Below are 16,264 nucleotides of genomic sequence, written 5' to 3' on the forward strand. Positions count from 1 at the left end.
GAATATACTGCATTGACCGTAACAAATCTAAATCCTTCGATTACATGCGATACACTTAGGACGATAAAACCATGTTCGGCCCGGAGTTTACCACCATAGGAAATAAAAAATAAATAGATAGCAAGGCAATTAAAACGATGAAGGAGTGGTACACTAAATTTGTAGCAGATAATACAAGGAGTGAAGAAATATCCTATAATCCTAATTTGTTTTATGCTACACAAACAAGTTACAGCTCAAGGCCAGGCGACAAAAAAAGACCCCGCACGTGCCAGGTAACACGCATTAATCCCTACACACGCATCCGCGTTTTTTGTACTCTGACCCACCCACTTGCCTTAGCTCCAACATCTATAAATAATATCCTCCACAAACCCTCAAATCTCATCTCTCACTTCTCCATATCTCTTGTCTAAGATAATAATATTAATATTAATCACTGAAATGGAATTGAAAAATATGGTTGCTCGCAGTGGCCGCCAATTGCAGCGTTACAATCAAGGCCAACGTCAAGTCGTTGGGTCAGTCACTAATCTATCGTTTGTTCTTGCTTTCCAGTTTCCCCCAAATTCGGATTCAAATAATCATACTTGCCCTAATTTGATTGGGTTAATTGAAACCTTTACATTTGAATAATTTGGGGGAAACAGAATGCGAAAATCATATTAAATTGTTGAAAGAAATTTTATTATGAATTTTTTTACTAAAAATGTTGATTTGAATGTGATGCAGGTGTATACCTTACAGAATCAAAGGTAGCAAAATGGGATCAGACATGAAGTTAGAAGACGCATTAGAGGTTCTTGTCATCACTGCTCAAAGGAAAGGCAAAGGAATGCTGTTCCCCAAGGGAGGCTGGGAATCCGATGAGTCGATCGTTGAAGCCGCTCAGAGGGAGTCGATAGAGGAAGCTGGAGTCTTCGGAACAGTTGAGGTTGGTTCCTCATTCTAGAATATCAATTTTGACTTTTTCTGCAACTAAAAATAAAAAGTCAACTATACAATCTGTATATGTTCAACATGAAGAAAGTCAAATTGGGCAGCTTTTGCTTATTTAATTTATTTTAAAAAAAATTATGAATACAGACACTTGATTGATGTAATCTTTCTAGAAATATTGTAAACTGAGCAAGTTTTGCTTATTTTTACTTTTATGATTCAAACAATTAATTAACAGATCTTTCTTGGATTTTTCTAGGGTGAATTGGGTAAATGGTGCTTCAAAAGCAAAGGCAATGATGCATACTACGAGGGGCACATGTTTCCGTTACTTGTTAAGGGGCAACTTGACTTTTGGCCCGAGAAAGACATCCGTCAAAGACATTGGGTGAGTGTACCTAAAGCTAAGGAAGTTTGCCAATATTCTTGGATGAGGGAAGCATTGGATGTGTTGGTGGCAAGACTCGAGTCAACTCCTTCAAGCAAGTTATGAACATAAGATACCGACTTGTAATCATATGATGGGATTTTTGCAAGAGTATCCAAACGACCTCTTGAAAGGTTGCACAACAAGATTTGATCAATCAACCACAGGATCGTGTTTGTTTGATGCACATTGAGGTCTTGGCACACGAAGGTTTTGTTTCTACTCCAACAATGACTGTCGATTGTGATAATGAAGGAGATAGAAGAGGGGTTTTGAGGATCACTAATGGTTTCATTTTGCACAATCTCCATACCCCAATCATGACATGAAGTTCAAGAGTTGTGGCTAACAATGTTACTCCCAAATTATCATTTATTATACCATTTTATAGTGTGTGCATTGACAAATCTAGTTTTCTATTCCTCTTTATCATATTTGATAAATATACACCCTAATTATTATGGTTTTGATGAGATATGTAAGATATATACCGTTAATCACATCGATAAAAGTATACAATAAACTATGCATCTTATATAGTGATGAAGAATCTATACAATAAGTATCTGTAACAACAAACTTCCATAAAAGTACAATAATATAATACTCCTATGCACATCATATATATGTTAACAAACTATGTAGCAACTAACTATCTAATATGCCCACCCAAGCGTATGGATGAGCTTGGTATTGTACCGGTACCGAAAATACCAATCCCAAAATTTACAAGTTCTTGGTACCGTTACCGAAGTATTCGGTTTGATGTCCCGTCCGGTACTGGTGTTGAAGGTAAAAATTCGGGAAATACCGGTACTGATACCGTACCGATCCGAAACACAAAACTTTGGTACCAATTCGGTACCGGTACCCAATCGGTACTGGTACCGAATTTGCCCATCCCTACTCAAGCGAGACATGAGCAAGAATGTGAAGTTTGTATACAAGAGTGTCAAAACGAATAGAAGAGTGCTGACGATCATTTGGTGAAAATTTAGTAGTAGAAACGTATCTACAGTACAAGACTGAGCTAAAACAATATCTCGAATAAAGTGTAGATTCATCTCAGTGTTTCGTGCGCTGATGAAACAATGGACTGACTACTAAGTATGTGAATCCAAGATTGTCACACCAAAGAGTAGGTGGATAAGAGATCGGAATTTGAAGCTCATGTAATATGAACATGATCCCATAAACCTATGTGGTAGTATGTGCCAATGCTCAATACTCAGCCTATGTGCTTGTATGACCAACAATGTATTATTTTTTGGAGCTCCGGCTGATTAGGTTAAGTTCAAGAAATGCAATACCATAAGGCCTTCAGCCCGATCAACACCACGATAAGCATGTAGATTGAAACCAGTATAACGTCGTACGACCAAATCATTGAAGTTGGTACCTTAAGGCACCTCAAAACACGTTTGATTGCACCCCCACTGTCATTCAATATGTTTTTTTGTCGAAATTGGGAAACTTTACTAACCGCATAAGCAATCTTGAGGTTAGCCAAAACAAGTTACTGAAATACATTGAAATGCTCCATAAATATGCCCGAAGAATTCTGAGTCCTGAGAATGCTACTACCCAAAAGGAAGCAGTATAAATAAAGGGTGATGGTCACTTTGACAAGTATGATGTAATAAATCATGTAGGTAACACTTCTGAGATAGTTGTGATGTATCATATTAAATGGCTTATGCGGAGAAGCTCTATTCAATAATGATGTTTATTACCATATATTAAAACGTAACATACATTTGAACTACTGCCTATTATAGTAAAAATAGATGGATAAAATCTTTCCCTTATACTATGGATTAATATTTTACAAATAAGCTAACACTAGCATTAATGTGTAACCAAAACCTTTTTTTATGGATTAACAAATGTTGACCCAAGCAATCTAGTGGTGCGTGTGCTCACCTTTGGAAGCATGGAGTCATGGACTCTATCTCTTAGAATTCAAATCTAAAACCTTACTTCTTCGAATCAAAAGATTCTTCTTTCATGTGGAAAAAGTCTTTCACATAGAACATCACGGCACCATTCGACTACTAGACTGAGTTCTACTAACTTCCAACGTTGACCCAAAATCGTACAAGTGAGAAAAAAAAACATATGAATATGATTTTTGTTAAGCCTCTTCTCCCATTTTTCCACATTCACATAAAACAAATGACTTCACATGTAGTTACAAGGGGCGGGCCCACTATGTAGTGAAGGGGGCGGCCGCCCACCTTAAAATTTCATCTTTTTTGAGTATACATACGTGTTATTTCAGTCGTTCCCCATGAAATTTTGATACCGCCCCTCATCAACGAAACTGCTAGGGATTCAAGTGAAAAGAGAAGACAAGTTTATAAATTTTAGAGTTTTTCTAATGTTTACAACAAAGCTTGCCACTTCTATGACTATGGTGGTGAAAGATGAATAGGAAGGAGGTGGAAGATGAAGATGAAGATGAAGATGAAGAAGAGAGAGAAAGGTATATTTCATTTACTTTTCTTTTAATCATATCATTAAATGTTAAAATATGTATCTCTAGTTTTTGTAGTTTACATTTTACACCCATTAGAATTGTAACATTTAAAACTTGTAATTCTCTTTAACTTTTGGTATTTATTTATTTATCATTTGTTAATTTAATGCAATAACTATAGTTTGAATTTGGTTTGAGTTATATCTTGCTTAACATATTTATATTTATTATTTTGTTTACTATAGTTATAGTGTATATAGTTAGATGTTATAAAATTTTGATTCATTTTCATTATGTCAAACATAAAAGTATGTCTTAAATAAAAAGAACTAAAAACAATCATGTGTGTTGTTGTACATTTATTAATTAATAATTTATAGAATAGTTGTATATTTGTGTTTGTTATATTATAAAGAATAGGTTTAAAAATATTAGAATTCGTAGAGAGTTGTAATGTACGAATATTTTATTTCTATTATTGATTTCTAATGACGACCCGTTTTATTATCTACTTGATATTAATTTAGTATTATTATTTTTATTATGTGATCCGACCCGGCCCGATATTTGTTTACCATCAAAAGATATATAACCGACTCCTAAAAATTTCCACCCCCTAAAAAAAATTTCCGTCACTTGTCAACATATAACAAGTGTAAATATAAAATTATATCTTCGATTACAATTTTATTATTGTCACATTTTATAGATTTTATAATAATAATAATAATAATAATAATAATAATAATAATAATAATGGGGAATAGAAGAGAGACTAGACTAATTTGTGTATATGTTAACTATGGTATGATGATTGGAAGAAGTCAGAGAGTGGACAAGTAAAGGCGCACGTGGCACGTAACACGCATTCCCCACACCCGCATCCGCGCTTGCTTTTCTTAGTCAGTCACTACCCCCTCTGTTCCCGATGTTGTTTCGTTTCAAGTATAAATATAATCCACCAACCTCATTATTATTAACATCTATAAATATAAATTCATTCCATCCTCAACTGCATCTCCATCTTCCGTCTTCTTCTGCTTCTGCTGTTAATTTAAAATTAAAATAACAATAACTAAATATATGGAATTGAAAAACATGGTTTCAATGGTTGCTCGTAGAGGCCGTCAGTTGCAGCGTTACAATCACGGCCAACGTCAAGTCGTTGGGTCAGTCCACACCACTCCTCAATCCATCATTTTGTCTTCTGTTATTCGTTTCTGGTTTCCCCCAAATTCGGATTCATACCTTCATTCATTCCTGCCCTAATTAACAAATTAGGTGAAATTGAAGGCTGTTAATGAACCTTTACATGTTAAAAATATGAAGAATCAAGCATCTGAATTTTGTAACCAATTTTCTGAAAGCTTTTATATTTTTGGGGGAAATTGAATTGAAAGTTTGGGAATAACAGAATGTGAAAATAAGCGTATCAAATTTTATAATTTTTTTTTATAAAAAATTGTTTTTACTAAAAATGTTGATTTGAATGTGATGCAGGTGTATACCTTACAGAATCAAAGGTAGCAAAATGGGATCAGACATGAAGTTAGAAGACGCATTAGAGGTTCTTGTCATCACTGCTCAAAGGAAAGGCAAAGGAATGCTGTTCCCCAAGGGAGGCTGGGAATCCGATGAGTCGATCGTTGAAGCCGCTCAGAGGGAGTCGATAGAGGAAGCTGGAGTCTTCGGAACAGTTGAGGTTGGTTCCTCATTCTAGAATATCAATTTTGACTTTTTCTGCAACTAAAAATAAAAAAGTCAACTATACAATCTGTATATGTTCAACATGAAGAAAGTCAAATTGGGCAGCTTTTGCTTAAATTGTTTTATGATTCAGACTATTTGTTTTTTAAAGGTTTTTTATTATTATTTCAGACACTTGATTGACATAACTTTCTTGGATATTTGTAGGGGGAATTGGGTAAATGGTGTTTCAAAAGCAAAGGCAATGATGTACACTATGAGGGGCACATGTTTCCGTTACTTGTTAAGGGGCAACTCGACTTCTGGCCCGAGAAAGACATTCGTCAAAGACATTGGGTGAGTGTGCCTAAAGCTAAGGAAGTTTGCCAGTATTCTTGGATGAAGGAAGCATTGGATGTGCTGGTGACTAGACTCGAGTCAACTCCTTCAAGTAACTTATGAACATAACATACCGACTTGTAAATATGATGAGATTTTGCAAAGAAAGGTCTCATAACAAGTTTTGATTAATCAACCACAAGTTCGTGTTTCCTTGATACACATTGAGGTCTTTGTGATTTTGTTTCTATGTGGACAATGAAATTGATTCCGATAGCAACAGAGGAATGACTTAGAAGAGGGATTTTGAGGATCACTGGCCAATAACTTTCTTTTTCTTTGGTAATTCATACATCAAGAGGCCTGTGTTACTTTATTATTTATTCATATTAGATTTGTACAATCTTGATCATTAATAATGGAAGTTTGATTCGTCTTAGATGAGTGAGACAACGAATGGTTTCATTTTTAATGTGTTCAAAAGGTATCATAGGTTAGTTGTGTTTGAGTTGGTTCAATTGGTGTGAAACCCCCTTCTGTGCCTTTAGGTGGCATGGGATTTGTTGATATAACTATTAAGTTTCATATGTATGAGTGAGTGAGAGTGACTAAATAAGTCTACTACTCTATGTTGGATTTTAGTCTGCATTAAGATTTTTGAAATCATCTCAATTTGTTAAATTTTGGTTCAAAGTACTTTAGTGAATACCTTTAGAAGTTTAAATTCCTTCTTTAACTACGTACATATCTCTAAAGCTCAATCATATTTTTTTCTGTGTTGCCAATCAAAGAAATACTAATGGAGTTTTGTAAATTGGTATTTATTGGGAAGATTAATGAGAAGGAATTCATTGAACCAACTATCAAAATATTGTACGTCAACAATATAACGTCAAGGATAGATACTCTACGTAATGGGGTGTATCAAGTATTAACCAAGGCTTTTGAGGGGTAAACAATAGTTGTCCTAAAGTCTGGAATTTGGATGATCATTTGGTGGTTTTTGTTGATGCTTTGGGCTTGAGCCCATGTTTATATTTCTTATTCCATAAGTTTTAACCTAGTTCATATATTATAAATATACGCTTGTTATGTTTGGGATTGAGTTTGAAACCACCTTATTGGTTTATTGGCTTTTTCAAAAAGCCAATAAGTTAAATGGTGTTTGTCAATCTTAAAAAAAAACCTTTTATTTTAGCTTTTTGAAATGGTTAAAAGCAGTTTCCAAAAACCCCAAATCCTGGCTTTTCAAAATGGTTTTTTGAAAAGCCATAAGCATTTTTCAAACTCAATCCCAAACATTACACCTTATCAATAAAATAACCTAATTGTATCCCATGGATGTAGGTCCCTATAGGGACTGAACCATGCTAAAATTCTTGTGTTGTTTTTTATTTTTGGTTTTTTGCATGTTTAATTGTTTTTGCATTGTGTGTTGGATTTTTGTTGCCCCTCTTTGTTCTTGTCAGTGTTTGTGTTGGGCTTTCTCTTTAGGTTTTACTCATAAAATCCATTGAAAGCTTTGATTATCAATACGAGAAACTTGTTTTAGTGATCCAGTCGCAAAGCACAAAGAAACTCAATTTCACAGCCATTGGGAGTTAAAATTATACTTTACATTAATTGATTTTGAGAGGATGAAGACCAAACATTTCACATGCAGCTTCACCTTTCACTAAGTTGTGTTGTGGGAACATGAAATATGGTGGATTAAGTAATAATAAATTGAAAAAAAAATGGTTAGTTAGAGCTAAATTGTAACATCTTAAATATTCTTATATTAAATAAAAAGAGTTGCGTTAAATTGTCGTGTGTTAAATAATTAATTAGTATTAATAAAGATTATGGACTTGGACTAATTAAGATGGATTAAAGGGAATGGGCCTTAGGTCCATGGGTTTTAGGGGATATAAATATCCTCCTAAACCACCCTAAAACCCTAAATCTTCATTTCATTCCAACCTAATCTCTTCACACTCCAAACACACACACACACCACCTTATACGCGGCCGAGAGAGAGAGAGGTGTGAAACCCGAGCAAGCAAACGCGATTCAAGATTTATACAAGATCCAAAGTTCATAATCTAGCTAACCGAGACCAAAATGAAAACGTAAAGGTATGATTTCGATCTTAAAGTTCATGTTTTTATAGACGGTTAGCCTTGAAACTTGAAACTATAATAGATCGGGTCTAAGCGAAACGTAAAGTAACGAAGTTGATGCTAGGACGAACCTAACAAACTCATAAACAGGTACGGTTCGTTTAAGATAAACCGTAGATCTTGTATTGAACGTTTTTGAACTTAAAGGTCCAAACTTTATGTCTTTCCGGGCCAAGTTTTACCCGAAAAAGACCGTAGGAATGATCGCGGGTTAGTTAGAATCATATCCAAGAATTACACGTTGTAACAGAGATGATTATGGAGGGTTAAGGACGAACAGGGGTGCAGCTGGGCAACTTCGCCACAGCTAAGCTCGTTGCTGTTAACTTCGCCCCCCAGTAAGTTCGCCCAGCAAGTTCGCTAAGCATAGCAAGTTCGCCAGTCCTTAAGTTCGCCTACTGTGAACTTCGCCTAATACAAGTTCGCTTACATAAGGTCGCTGGTGGCCAACTTCGCTACATGCTAAGTTCGCTTGTATATAACTTCGCTTGTATGTAAGTTCGCTAAATGTTAAATTCGCTTAATATTAAGTTCGCCAAAAGTTAAGTTCGCTGAGAAATGAATTAAAATCCTAGTGAAAAATGTGTTAAGACAGTTAATGTAAATAAAATTTTTCCAAGCTGACCTGGCAGCTTAACCCCAGCCAGGGGCTCTGCCCCTTGGACCCCGCCAGAGGCTGCCGCCCCTAGAACCCCACTGCCAGGGGCGCTGCCCCCGGACCCCCGTTCGTTGAGGGTTATAATTGAACTAGAAAAAAACAATATAGATAGCGATAGATGATTGATACGTGTAATTATTATACAGTTAGTCGTGCGCAGCTCAAGAAAGGGATTACGATTAACGGTGAATGTAACCGCATTCAGGTGAGTTTCTAGCCCCATTTCCTTGTTATGTTTTCGGGGCTGTGTGAATACTCGATGTGATAGTTAATACGCTTACCTTAAATGGTAAGTGTATGCCATGTATGATTTATGTGATAGATATTATGTTACGATTGTGAATGAAAGCTTGTCAATACGTGAACGATCTTCGGATATTGCACGTGTTAACAAGGGAGGTATGTAAATTGTGAATGAAAGCTTGTCAATACGTGAACGATCTTCGGATATTGCACGTGTGGACAAAGGAGGTATGTATATGAAAGATGAATGTGTATGATATAAATATATGAACGATATATGAGTATGTAATAATGATTAAAGAAAGTATATGTATGAGTATGTAAAGATAGTATGAACGAAGAAGAAGAAAGAGGGATCAGACCCTAATAATATCTGAGATAGAGAAGACGAGATCAGACCCTTATAATATCAGAGATAGAGAAGTAAAAAGGGATCAGACCCTAATAATATCTGAGATAGACAAGAAAGGGATCAGACCCTAAATAATATCTGAGATAGACAAAGGAAAGAGGGATCAGACCCTAATAATATATGAGATAGAATGGACAGTAAATATAAAGTATGAACTTAATAAAGTATGTACGTATGTATGAAAGTATTAAATAAAAGTAAATTAGTAAAGTAATTATTATGTATCTTCGGATGCATGGTTGAAGGTAAGTGAATGTATTGTATGATGTATGATTAACTAGAACTCACTCAGCGTAGCTGACTTTTAGTATGCACGCAGGTGAGTAGGATGCGACAGCTGGCGTGAGTGGAACACATGACAGAAGAATAAAAGCCTGGCATCTAAAGACCCTTTTATGTTTTATAAGTTATGTTTTAATTTCGAAAGACAAGAAGAATGTTTTAAGACATGTTTATGATTTGATATGTAATGTTTTATGAAAGTTTTATATTCCGCGTAAAGTTTTTAATTAACTCTGATTTTAGAACTGCGTTTATTAGTAAATCCAACACCAAAGTAAGGCTACCGGCAACAGGGCCTTACATAAATTAATAATTTGGTTTGTATATTCATTATTAAGTAAAAAAATTCAAACATTTTTAGACTCTACATATACCAGGTCGGGTCGGTGTATTTGGGCCGTTTTGAAAAACCCGGCCGTTTTTGCGGGTGGACGTTCGGCCCGGACCGGTTGACCCAGCGGGTGAACCGGTAAAACCAATTTTTTAATTAAATTCAAAATGAAATGTGTATGCCGGGATTCGAACTTGGGACGTTTCGAAGATAGAAACTTTAATAATTACACATGAGCCAATCAACCAAACTTTATTGATGTCTCAATTAATCAAGCATATATCATATATATTTAAAAAACAATGTATAAAACATAGATAAACATTAAAGTTTGTTATTATTATTATTTTTGGTTATTATTATTTTTTATGTGTGTGTGTATATATATATTTAAAATACTTATGGCGTCATCCCGGTCAAACATTGGTCCGCCCTCCCGGTCGGTCCGACCTTTGACCCGGTAAGGCATCCGGGTTGACGCCCGGGCCGGGTCTGAAAACATTGCCCTACACACACGGAAATCTCTAACACCTGGCCCATCATGCACCTCTAGCGCCCATGCGAGGCGGTGTTTAGCACCAGGTCATCCGACGTAGCTTTGCTCCACGCCCCCTTTCGCGAAGGACAACACATGGCCTTTGCTTGGGCCCTAATTAAGTTATTTAACTCGTTAAGTAACTAAATTAGCACAACTCAAGTAATTCGGCTAATGGTTTATGTAATTAATCAAACTCGTTTGTTTAATACATATGTGTGCACGCACACACATAACCTAGAAATTATGTCATTTTGTTATAAACAATAAAACTATGTCGTTTCATAACATGTTATGATCACCTTTTGTTATCTGGTGTAATAAACAAATTCCAAGCCTAGAGAAAATTATTGCTCTAGTTTAATCAGAGGCTAAAAAAATGTTGAGAGAACTATAGGGTGTTGTCTCGTGTGTGGGCCCAAACAGCACCTCAATCTTGCATGGCTAGACTGGCCATTCGTTTGTATACTCAGCTAAGCAAATTAAAAGGAGCTAGCTTTTGTTCATCTACTTAACCACTCACTCAAACCCTACCATTTCATAATAAACCTCTCGATCATGGCCAATACTCTTGTTCACTCTCTGATCTTGAACTTACTGGTCACTATCTTACACCCTTCACACTCCTCCACAGATGCCTTCATCTATGGTGGCTGTTCCCAGATCAAATACACGCCCGGCTCACCCTACGAGTCCAACCTCGACTCCTTACTCACCTCCCTAGTCAACTCGGCCACCTACTCGTCCTACAACAAATACAGCATCTCCGGCTCCACCCAACAAGACGTGATAAACGGCCTCTACCAGTGTAGAGGCGACCTTGCCATGCCGGACTGCGCCACGTGTGTAGCCCGGGCAGTGACTCAGCTCGCCCCTCTCTACCCGCAAGCATGCGGTGGCGCAGTCCAGCTGGAAGGGTGTTTTGTCAAGTACGACAACACGAGTTTCATCGGGCAGGAGGACAAGACGGTGGTGATGAAGAAGTGTGCGCCCTCGGTCGGGTACGACCCGGAGGTGATGGGGCGGAGGGACGCGGTGCTGGCGAGGCTGGGGACTAGCGCCGGTGGGTTGTATAGAGCTGGTGGTTCTGGTGACGTGGAGGGCGTGGCTCAGTGTGTGGGTGATCTGAGTAATGGCAAGTGTGAGGATTGCGTGACGGAGGCCATCGGACGGTTGAAAGCTGACTGTGGTGGTGCGGTGTTTGGTGATATGTTTTTGGCAAAGTGTTATGCTAGGTACTCTACAAGTGGAGCTCATGCTTATGCTAAATCTCATCATGGTATAAGCTGCTAACCTTTTCTTTTTCTACTAGCTACGTTTTTATTTGATTCTAGATTTTCATGTAACTTTTGAAACCTTCTGTTCGGAATTGTTCCGTTTTCTTGTTGTCTAGTGGTAAATCCAAGAACTTAATTTTGTTGGTGTCACCACATGTTAAGGTTTTCGGATGTCAATGGTCAACGATATTATCAAAATCTAATAATTATGTACACGATAATAATTTTGTGATTAAATTCTCCGTTTAACTTCTAATACAAATATATATATAAAAAAAAAAAAAAACTTTTGAGTTATAATGTGCCCGATCTTTTTCTTCTAAGCGTAATTTATTATCGTTTAAAAACTGTACTATATTTATTTACTTTATAGAAATAATATAAATTAACAAGCAAAGAAAGCGAGGTCGAAAAAAGCACATCTTGAATGGATATTTGTGCTTTTCCTTTTTGTTGCTTTTTATGCATTTTTAACAAATTGATCGGCACTTCATCTATGTACTACGTAACTAATAATTTAGTTACATTTTATCTCCCGTTGTGACTTTCAATAAATCATAATATAAAAATACTAATATAAGTTATTATTACAATTTGTACGTAAAATTAATCAGCTTACTAAAGTTTATAAACACTTTTGAAATACATATATAATTTGTTACCCTCTTGAGCATAAATATGCATGGTGTCTTTCATTTTGTAAACATTACAAATTTTATTGTTATAGCAGGCGAACATGACGAAGCCGAAAAGACATTTGCGATAATAGTCGGATTACTTGCGGGTGTCGCGCTCATAATCATTTTCCTAACTTTCATGAGAAAAGCTTTTGGCCGACATGGTAATTTGTAGAGTAAATTTGTTATTTGAGATGATAAAATCTTTTAATTATTTTCTAAACACTTTAAATTCAGGCAATTTATCTTTTTTATATTCATGATTTCTGAAACAGCCATCTGGATTAATAAGCTACGTATAATTTGTAACATTTTTCTGTAACAGTTATCACAAAACCAACCCACTAGCAACACCTTTTTATTATTATAACCTTTTGGACCTCAATTGGACCTTAGTGTATATACCTTTTTTAAAAAGCAAACTTTTTCGTGTATATACTTTCTCTTTTCTTTTTTTTTTTTTTTAACTTTTTGTGTAAAACTTTCTATTTTAATTATTCATTGTTTTTTATTTCAGGTAAATAAATGAGAACCTTTATTAAAAGTTGAAAGGGCCACATGGATGGCCTCCACCCTCATCGACTTTGCTGTTTCAATTGCTTTTCTTTATTCCTTCATGATGTAAACTTACATTTTAATTTTAATTTATCGTAATCATTACTTTTTAATTGTAATGCATATGTAATGAATAAATTCAGTTAGAATATTTGTTTAAATTACTAGTGTTAACTTTAACTTATGTATAATTAATATGTATTTTGTATTTGGATGTTGTACGTATAACAAATTATCAAATTGTATTAATTTGATTATCTGTTATCAAAATACTTTTGTGTCTTTTCAGTTAATTCTCCTTTCAAGTTTTATTGTATTGATATATACAGAAGACTCCATTGTTGATTGGGTATAGACCTAGGGAAAAAGACCATGATCAGTTTTAGATATTGATAGTTATTAGAAATAGTCGTGAGAGTCTTAAGTGATACTAGTTAAAGGGTAATACTAGTTAAAGGGTATGTAAGCGTCAAAAAGCTCACTAACACACATTCTTTAAAACCTGCTTCAAAATCCACATCACTGCGGCATTCGGACTGACAAGCTTATAAGAAGAGACGTTGTTTTACACACCATAATACCATTACACAATAAGCTCTTAGGTTCAGGTCAAGATGAGTAGCTATAGCACCATGATACATTTTATCATTGGCTTGATTAATGTCATCTTTTCAGACAAAAGATATATATTGTTGAAGGAATCAGGTTTACTTGGTGGGTACTATGAAAGAATAGGAATGAAGCTATCTTTAAAGTTTATGACTTGAAGTCGGAGCTGATTTTTGATTCGGTACTTCACTTTTCGTTTTTATGAATTGTAATTAGAAACAAAAGGCTAAAAATCTCTTGGACAAGTGGTTACACAACCCAATTCTCTTCATGTAATTATGTTTCTTTGATGTTTAGTTAGCTTTTCCTAACCGTCATCTTGTTTTTTTTAATAAATCATCTGCCATTCAAACAAATAAAATAAAAAGGGAGTAAACTAGCTCCTGTTATTTTAGCTTGGATCCCCAGCCTCTTGTCGTCGTCACTCTGCTTTGAATGATTTTGATATGTCTATGTTGTTTATTATCACAAACTTTTCTTATTGTTTAATTTGTATGTTAAAGCAAAACCTATAGTCCATATGTCACTCAACTATGTTGTCCAAATATGCAGCCCAGTCACCAAGTTTCCATTTATAAATTGTCCACCTATGATGCCATGTCATCTCTTGATACAATCATCCTATATTTAAACCTTAATCATTCATAATTTTTTACCCTAAACATATTTTTCTCTCTTTCTCTATTAGCCGGATCTCCTTACACCCTCTCATATATTTCGGCTAATCTAGATCTAGATTTGTATTAATCGTTTTCCGGTAAGTTTATATTTTATAATAAACTTCCGATTGTTGATATATGTATTTCCGCCAACATTATATTTTCTTCCGGTTATTGTTTCCTCTAACATTTTTATATTTATTTTCATTGTTAACTTATTTTATTAAAATTAGTTTAAATTGTAAATCAAAAATGGCGATGAAGCTGATATGTGGACGTATTTACGTTTTACCGGTTATGTGTTATACCTATAACAATGCTTGTTTTATATTTATTTGAAGTTTTATATTTTTCCTGTTTTTTTTGTTTTACATGTTGTTCTTCTAGGTTCTAAATGAATATCAGCTTCATCCATGGAAAATATCATTATTTCGTTTTTCTGGTAAGACACAATTAAAGTATCCGGTTATAAATTATAATTATAATCTTCCATAATATCAATGTTATAACAAAACTTTATTGTTTCAGGTTATTTACCCGAGTGATTTACGGAATATTTCAGTTTACCTTCTAAATCTAAATCTAAATCTGAGATACCATGGTTATTATCATTATATTGTTTTTTCCGGTAAGACATTCAAGTTTTCCGGTTATAATTAAATATCAAATTTTTAATAATATCAATATTAATATTTTACTTTATAATTTCAGGTTAATGTCCCGACTTATACAAGCTAATTTTCATGGATTGAGCATTACTTTATAAGATGTATTTTTTTTTATGTTGATGTGTATTTCTTTTTTAAATATTCAATTATATTCATTATTTGTAGATAAAATAATATATTGATGTATATCGGAGATATCTTGATGTATATTTTTTTTTCTGGCATGCCTTAGTATACATAAATTACACATTTAAATATCCCATTAATACAATTTGTTGAGTTTGACTATCCTTATTTGTTTAAATAACGAATTAACAACATAATTAATTTTCCAACTTAATAAGTTTTCCGACCATTTCTAAAAGTAAGTTTTTAAATTTAAATTACATTTACATATATACTGTAATTTATATAGTTTAATTATCCCATTATTACATTATATATACTTTGGCTTTCCTTATTTTATAAAGAAACCGATTGAAAAAATTAACTACGTTATAGTACTTTTCTTACTACCATTTTTTATTATGGTAATTTCTTTTATATTAATATTTAACTTTACAAAAATAATTGAGTTGTAACATCTCGACCAAAGGCGGCAGAACATGTCGGGGTGAAACGGATTGTCCAAGAACACAAGACACTATTAAAGTGACAATATTTAATCAACTCATTAATTTCATTCAATCACCAAAGTAACACATATTGTTCATACAAATAACATTAAAACATAAGAAATAAATATTGTTCATTCTTCTAATAAACTAGCGGTATCAAAATAGAATGACGTCTTCAAACTCCAACTCAAGTAATAATCAAACCTGTAACAATGCATTAAATAACATTTGTCAACACGCATGTTGGTGAGCAAATTTCATAGTTTTGAGTATATATGATATGAGCGAAATCCACAAACGTATATGAGACTATAAATAAAAGCATCAATCATGGTATATAAAACATATGTAAATGAGGATCCTTTCTAATCGGTAACAACCAACATACTTGGATAATGAGGCCCTATTCTACTAGCACAAGGCTAAGTAGTTAGGGGAGCGTATGATCATACTTAATGAGGCTCAACAACAACATAAAAATAAACACTCGCGCACGTAAAGCATATGAGACATATAACACACAATAAAGCAAGTATTCTAGCATCATACACCCTAATGTTTGTGGTTTGAGAAATGAGTATAATATAAATCATTTTTTGTTTGAACAAGTATGCATGTTACCCCCAAAAGATAAAAGTGAAAACGGGGGGATGAAATGTACTCACGTAAACTAAGTAACTTGAAAGATTGATTCGTGAATAATCGGAG

At 34.5% G+C, this 16,264-nt stretch overlaps 3 protein-coding genes across 4 annotated transcripts; all 3 read left to right on the forward strand.

The window, feature by feature from the left end:
• Positions 1-319: 319 nt before the first annotated feature.
• LOC143557076 (nudix hydrolase 17, mitochondrial-like) lies at positions 320-1,671 on the forward strand. The gene is made up of 3 exons (XM_077046241.1): positions 320-521; positions 733-934; positions 1,199-1,671. The coding sequence occupies exons 1-3, from the start codon at positions 445-447 to the stop codon at positions 1,430-1,432; spliced, it is 513 nt and encodes a 170-aa protein (XP_076902356.1). The 5' UTR covers positions 320-444; the 3' UTR covers positions 1,433-1,671.
• Positions 1,672-4,886: 3,215 nt separating this feature from the next.
• Positions 4,887-6,030, forward strand: LOC143557072 (nudix hydrolase 17, mitochondrial-like). Its single transcript, XM_077046236.1, has 3 exons — positions 4,887-5,014; positions 5,346-5,547; positions 5,760-6,030. The coding sequence occupies exons 1-3, from the start codon at positions 4,929-4,931 to the stop codon at positions 5,991-5,993; spliced, it is 522 nt and encodes a 173-aa protein (XP_076902351.1). The 5' UTR covers positions 4,887-4,928; the 3' UTR covers positions 5,994-6,030.
• A 5,022-nt stretch (positions 6,031-11,052) lies between these two features.
• Positions 11,053-13,145, forward strand: LOC143557073 (plasmodesmata-located protein 7-like). Of its 2 annotated transcripts, none has more exons than XM_077046237.1 (3): positions 11,053-11,773; positions 12,499-12,612; positions 12,966-13,145. In XM_077046237.1, the coding sequence occupies exons 1-3, from the start codon at positions 11,053-11,055 to the stop codon at positions 12,971-12,973; spliced, it is 843 nt and encodes a 280-aa protein (XP_076902352.1). In that variant the 3' UTR covers positions 12,974-13,145. The 2 variants fall into 2 exon arrangements, with proteins under 2 accessions (XP_076902352.1, XP_076902353.1); XM_077046238.1 differs by having other exon boundaries at positions 12,502-12,612.
• Positions 13,146-16,264: the final 3,119 nt, after the last annotated feature.

Source organism: Bidens hawaiensis, unplaced genomic scaffold, assembly GCF_021521415.1.
Source record: "Bidens hawaiensis isolate Kalapana, Puna unplaced genomic scaffold, B.hawaiensis_p1.1 tig00018794_1, whole genome shotgun sequence".
Lineage (NCBI taxonomy): Eukaryota > Viridiplantae > Streptophyta > Magnoliopsida > Asterales > Asteraceae > Bidens > Bidens hawaiensis.